The 6,479-nt window shown below is 38.9% G+C and overlaps 1 protein-coding gene across 2 annotated transcripts; it reads right to left on the bottom strand.

Moving 5' to 3' along the window:
• Positions 1 to 332: 332 nt before the first annotated feature.
• Positions 333 to 5,704, bottom strand: LOC126606390 (sucrose synthase 2-like). 2 transcript variants are annotated; one of them, XM_050273770.1, is made up of 15 exons: positions 5,292 to 5,704; positions 5,026 to 5,158; positions 4,526 to 4,677; positions 4,159 to 4,351; positions 3,795 to 3,913; positions 3,476 to 3,692; positions 3,217 to 3,312; positions 2,947 to 3,120; positions 2,642 to 2,758; positions 2,369 to 2,535; positions 1,871 to 2,095; positions 1,392 to 1,713; positions 1,069 to 1,313; positions 850 to 988; positions 333 to 595 (listed from the first exon to the last, which is right to left on the bottom strand). In XM_050273770.1, the coding sequence occupies exons 1-15, from the start codon at positions 5,354 to 5,356 to the stop codon at positions 557 to 559; spliced, it is 2,403 nt and encodes an 800-aa protein (XP_050129727.1). In that variant the 5' UTR covers positions 5,357 to 5,704; the 3' UTR covers positions 333 to 556. The 2 variants fall into 2 exon arrangements, with proteins under 2 accessions (XP_050129727.1, XP_050129728.1); XM_050273771.1 differs by lacking the exons at positions 4,159 to 4,351; positions 5,026 to 5,158; positions 5,292 to 5,704 and having other exon boundaries at positions 4,526 to 4,620.
• Between the last annotated feature and the right edge of the window lie 775 nt (positions 5,705 to 6,479).

Here is a 6,479-nt window from a genome sequence, read left to right as displayed (position 1 = left end):
AGAAAGTGAAATATGTGATTAAGATTCACAGTCTCACAAAATAAGCATTTTATGTTACTGGAAACCAACGTTTTCCATACACAATTTTTATCCTTTAATCAATCCCGGAACAACTTCGTTTTAGACACACAAACATGAATGCATATGACCAGCTATTTTCCCAGCTTTTATCCCAACTCTCTCACCCTCTCACATAGAGCGAGGCCTCAATGAGGGAGTCCAAAATCTCATGAGTCCTCCATCATCTGTGAGTTGGAAAGAGTTATGCTCGGATATTGAAGTGTCAAACTACATGAGGGAATGAAACTTCAGAAGTCCATAAACTCAAGAGATTCAGTACCATAATATCAACTTATTAAAGGTAGAGCACGAAGCTCGGGGATTTAACACACACTACAAAGGTCCACGGGAAATTACAACATCTTAAACCAAACGAGAAGAAATAACAACACGGTCCTGTCCATAGCAGTTAGACAGGATCGCCAACACCAGAAATTCAAGTGCATACTTAAGCAGTAACAAGCTGACTGACAGCTTCATCGGCATGTATAACAGTTCAATGCTGCTCATCAACAGCCAGCGGAATGGACTTCACCTGAAAGATGATCACAATGCGCGGTCAGCAGCATTTCAAGGAGAGAGATCTCCACCATTTCAATTCAATCAACTCTCTTGAACTATATAAGAGTTGAATGTGCAAGGTGCAGTCACTAACCAATTCATGGTATGATTAGTTTTTTCTGTTCTATTATTAAATCAAACCAATTCATGAACTATACGGAATCTATGGAATGCAAGTGCCATTTGTGCATGAAGTAATACGAGGAAGGATATTATATGATTACTAACCAGATTCCGGTACTTGAGAGTGTAAAACATCTCCAGATATCGCCTTGTCTCTCGCCTCTCAAGCTTAGACGCATGCTTCCAGAAGCCATAAACCCCAGCTAATGTGAGCAGCCTCTCTGAATATATCTTCCAAGTGTACCTACACAATTGAGCTTGAGATTAGTTACACTGAGGTTGACAAAGATTGAATTTTCAACAGTCTGCCAGAAAGTATGAAACCTTTCATAAATTCGTTTAAGCCCTGCTTGAGATATCTTTTCCCAGTAGCCAGGATCCTTCTGGCACTGATCAAAGAAGTCAGTCAGGAGTTCAGCCACTTGGTCAGGGTTATAGGGATCAACATGGAACCCTGAGGTACCGTGCTCAATGATCTCAGCGGGGCCACCATGACAAGTTGCAAAAGTAGGAAGGCCACAAGTCATGGCTTCCACCACGGTGAGGCCAAAAGCTTCATAGAAAGCAGGCTGCAGTGAATAAGAATATAGGTTAAAACATGGAATTTTGATACTAAAATAAAACCATTATATATCTACTTCACATACCTGCACAAAGATGCCTTTTGTGTCTGCAATGTAGCGGTAGAGCTCACCATTACGAGCACGGTTCATCTGTGCTGCTATCCATCGGAACTGGCCACTCAAGTTGTAGTTCTTAATGAGGTCATGCATCTTTTCAATCTCTGTAATTTCTTCTCTATCCCTAGAGTTCTTGACATCCATGTAACCACCAACCACAACAAGGTTTACCATTTCTCTTAGCTTGGTGCTCTTAGCATAGCACTCAACAAGTCCGGTTAAATTTTTCACTCTATCAAGTCTTGCCATGGAAAAGACAATAGGCTTTGATCGATCACTCAACAGCCCACTGCATCCCCATCAAATGAGTATCAGACAATTGAGTGATGAAAATGAAGTACATGTAAGTTGCAACCCTACTACCTATAAAATCTCAATGCCACTTGAAAGAGGTTTAAATTGTTTTACAGAAGTTCTTTTCTCACTTAACATTAGAAGATACTCACATATGCTCGTCATTCTGCTCAGCACCATATAAGAGTTCTTCAATGGACCCATGTAGAGCAGTAAGCCTTTTGTCCTTGTCAGAATATGGAAAGTATATACACATATCTGCTCCCGGGGAGACAATATTAAACTTGGGATCAAAAACATCAATCCCGTGAACAACTCGATACAGCCCAGGAAGAGTGAAGGCAGTGTGGCTCTCATACTGTCCAACGTTATTCTTGCTGAGATAAAGAACAAGAATATTAATCTTTTAATGCAACAAGCAAAAGTGACTAGAATCCAGGGAGAAGAATAATGGGCCACATGCTGCAAAGGATGCAATCCACTTCATTGTGACAGACGATTGAACTTGTTAACCACAAACATAACTCATATCATATTACTACATTTCAAGTTAAACTTCAGGTGGTAGATTAAAAAATTGGAGATTAAACAGAACTAGACGAACAATATAGTCAATTCATGTTCCAAAAGAACTAGACTGACAATCTAACCTTCCGGCAATCTCTTGGTATGTACTGGTGATTATGAAATCTGCATTGTTCATTGCAATGAGATCGGCTGTGAATTGACTTGAAAAGTGGTACTTATCTTCATGCTTCTTCCAAAATATATCAGAATCTGGGTACTTTGTTTTCTCCAATGCATGAGCAATGTTGCACTACATGGAGAATTCGGTTTTGAAAAGTTAACTCCAATATATGCCACTGTTTTTCCACCAATCTTTGTGTTGCATCTGAAATAATGAATAAAAAATTAAAGTTCACCTGTGTGATTCCCAGTTTATAAGATAGCAGAGTTGCAACAAGATTTCCATCACTGTAGTTTCCAATGATTAGATCTGGAACACCCTGCAACTCAGCAGCAATTTCATTCGAGGCATCCTAAAAATAGCACAATAAGAGGAAAAGGTAAGTATGTTATATAAACCATAAGTAGTTATTATGAACCCACAGTGTGCATCATAAAGTTATGGCTATTCAGTATTCAAACAGTGAAAAAGGGTACGGAAAATGAATAAGGGAGATCCACACCAAAAATGAAAATGAAAAGTCCTATCCTTTTGACTTACCTCTGCAAAGTTCTCCAAGTAAGGCCACACATCAAATCTTGAAATCCATTTCCGCAGAATTCCATTCTCAGTCCTGAAAGGTACCCGCAAGATATGTGTGTGTTCTGTACCACTGACTCTTTCCAATCTTTGGTTGCATGTTGTCCTTTTTGCATCAGGTATCAGTCGGGTAACCTACCATCAAGAAGTAAAAGGACATGACGTAGTATAAAATGGTACACAACACCTAATGTCGACTAACGTCGCATGAACTTCCATTCAAGAACTTACAATCAGAATTTTTGGAATAACATCCAATCCTTGGTTTTGTATTCTAAGAAGCATCTCACTCTCCAAGGCACGCACTTGGTCCAGTATATAAACAACCTGCCATCAGTAAGAAAAGATATAACCTTTTCATGGTTTTATGACAAAAATATTCGTAAAACTACTGGATCTGTTAATAGTTTGGTATATATAAAAATATAGGAAAGGAAAGACCCACAACAAACAAATGGATATGAAATAGTCAAAAGTACATAAGCAATACCTGCCCTCCAGTGTCAGGCAAACCCAAGACGTTAGCTTGGCCAAAGTAGCCGTGTGGAGACACTATGACAACATTGAACACCATAGGGATCCTCCCAAGAAAGTTTTCCAGGGTAGAGGGATCAGGAGCCTGAAGAATTTCCAGGAGAAGATGCACCATCTCTGACACCCGTTGTGCTGTGTCACCCCACCCTCTCTCAAATCCCATTCCTTGTAAGCTGCACATTGTGTAAAGATGATTAAATGTGCCATCTAAAGCAATCAAATTATCCCTTTATAGGAGTGGAGATCAAAGTGTTGAAATTAGATGATTCGCTTACTCAAATTCAAACTCAGAATATGGTGTAGTTGATGGGAACTTAGAAAGATATTCCTCTGCCTTTGCTAAAGCAGACTGAAGTCTGGGTATGCTCTGAATCCGATCATTTAGCATCATTGCCTACAAAATTTTAGAACTAATATCATTCAGTCCAAGGGTACGAGTGCTTCACGACCTCATTGTCATATTACTTCAAATATGGCTTTATGTGGCTTTAGGTTAAGGAAAATATAAAAACCAAAAACTTACACTAAACCTGAATGCAAGAGAAAAGACAACCGGTAAATTAAACTAAAGGGAAATGCATGATAACTGAAAAAGTGGAATGCTCATTCATGCAAAGCCCACAGCTTACTCAAACTTACATGACCATCATGTTTGTGCGTACGAAGAAAGTCGAGAAGAGGCTCCAAACTTTCTTTGTTACGGAACATATTTGAAGATAAATGACGGTTAAGGAATTGAACCCCATTTCCAATTGATGACGAACGGGTTGGTCGAGGGAATGATGCATTAAATGGCTCCAGATCAAGTTCAAGCACATACTTGTCGTTGCACCTAGGACAATGATTTCAGATTGAGAATGCATTCATGTATAATGGAATTGAAAGAACAATAAAAACTGTCTAGGCCGCTCTATGTAATGCTACTCCAGAATCCAGATAAGAAAGTAGAAAGACTCGGCACAAATTACAAATTCAGTAACAAAGATTAACACAGGAGATCCCTTACTCTCCGTCAATAAGCTCTTCCTTGAACCGAAGATATTCTGCAACACTCAAATGATCCACACTGAGTTCATACACATTAACTCGAACATACTCCCAAACACCAGGTCTTGGACGAAGTGCAAGAGCGACGAAAGGAGCAAGAACAATTGCTTCCTAAATAACAAGCAAATACCAAAATCAGAAAACCAAAACAAATACAACTTTCACAAGCCATGCAGAACAAAGATTTCTGCGTTCTTGGATCACAAATATTGCAAAATTGCAACTTCAGATTTTCAAATTTTACTTGTCATTTTCTCAGCAAACATAGAGATACTTGAGCAACATCCAAAAATCTCCAAAACTAAGCTGAATAAAGAAATCATAAAGAGTAAAACTCTCCGAAATAGCCTAAAATCCTCATTCAAACACCATGTGAAACATAAAGAGGGACCTACAAAAATCTAAAAAAAAAAGAAAAAAAAAAGAGAGCACATTGTACATTAGTTGTGAGAACCTGACCTGGGCAGACTGTAAGACCTTGCTGAAGGAGCTATCTTTGAGCTTCTGCATGCCTTCATCGTCCATGATCACGTTTTCGAGCTCGCTTATCATTTGATGGGGTTGTAGAATCCCATTTCCTCGAGCAACATACCTTCCAAACATAACAAAAATCTCAACTTTCTCAGAAACCCACATCAATTCCAACCTCAAAAACAAAGCCCACAACAAATTTTTAATTTTTAGAAAGAACCCTCCATTTGAAATGCAATGTGAGAGAGATGCACCTGGAGAAAAGAGAAACAAGCTCATTCCTGTGTGCAGCGAGGGTGTCCTGAATGGTATTCCGCATGACTGACAATGGAGGCTCCGGCGAGAAGAAAGAAGGGGACGGTGGAGCAAATCAGGAAAGGGCGAGAGCGGAAGTCTAAGGTGGGGAGGAGAGGAGGGGCGCAGAGCAAAAATATAAAGCCAAAGGGGAAAACGAGAGGGGAGGAAGAAGACAAAAAGGGCCATTGTTTTGCTGTGATCAGAGAGAGAGAGAGAGAGAGAGAGAGAGAGAGAGAGAGACTGAGGGACTGAGAGGGTGATAAATGTGAAGCGGCACCTGGCGGTGTTTCAGCGGCTGCATGCCTCTGGAAAAAGGGCAGGTTCCGCTGAGGAGTCCTGTCGCTTCTTCCCTCGCGATTTGAAATCAGAACGGAAGTTTATGGCACCCAGGCGGAGATCTACATGGCCGTGAACTGGGCTGCATTGGGCCTAAGCAAGTTTTTGGGTTTAAGGGTGGGTACAAACCACCAAAAACATTTAATTTGCATGTAGGCCCAATTTAGTGAAGTTTTATTTATTTATTTATTGCAAATGACCCTCTATCATAGTAGTAGAGATGTTGTTGCCGTTGCACCACGACATAAGTTCGAACTCCATATTTAATCTAACAAATCTATCATTTGACCAAAAAAAAAAAAAGAGTGAGGTTTTTGAGTTTAAGGATGGGTAAAACCACCTAAAACAAGTGATATTACTATTCTAAGCTGAGTGTATTCAATTGAGAATTTAAGAGACTTTAATGGATTTATAAATCCATGAATTTTTATGGAGTTTAATTGCTTGGTAGAGATTTCATATAAAATTTTGATTCAATTCCCTCGAAATCTCATAAGAAGAGGTGAGATTTGTGGATGCTTAAAATACACTACAAAATCTCTCCAATTCCTCAACTTTTTCAAATTCTTTAAAATCAATTTCTAATTGAATACACCTGGAATGTTATAAACTTCTTTAAAATTCTAATTGAATACACTCGCATTTCTAAGGATTTTAATAAATTATCTTAAAATTATAATTGAATACACCTTGAATTTCAGAGAATCACTTAAAATCCTGATTGAATACCCTTAGATTCATTAAAAGAATTAAAATCCCTCAAAATCCCAATTGAATACACCCCCTAAGAAAATGAGTGAGAACTTAAA

This window comes from Malus sylvestris, chromosome 16, assembly GCF_916048215.2.
Source record: "Malus sylvestris chromosome 16, drMalSylv7.2, whole genome shotgun sequence".
Lineage (NCBI taxonomy): Eukaryota > Viridiplantae > Streptophyta > Magnoliopsida > Rosales > Rosaceae > Malus > Malus sylvestris.
This window is presented reverse-complemented; position numbering and strand designations above follow the sequence as displayed.

Coding starts and splice junctions, on each gene's coding strand:
- LOC126606390 (XM_050273770.1), bottom strand. CDS start 5,356: ATGCGGAATACCATTCAGGACACCCTCGCTGCACACAGGAATGAGCTT. Junction 989..1,068: donor CTTAAACGAATTTATGAAAG/GTTTCATACTTT, acceptor TCAATTGTGTAG/GTACACTTGGAAGATATATT. Junction 596..849: donor CTCTCAAGTACCGGAATCTG/GTTAGTAATCAT, acceptor ATCATCTTTCAG/GTGAAGTCCATTCCGCTGGC.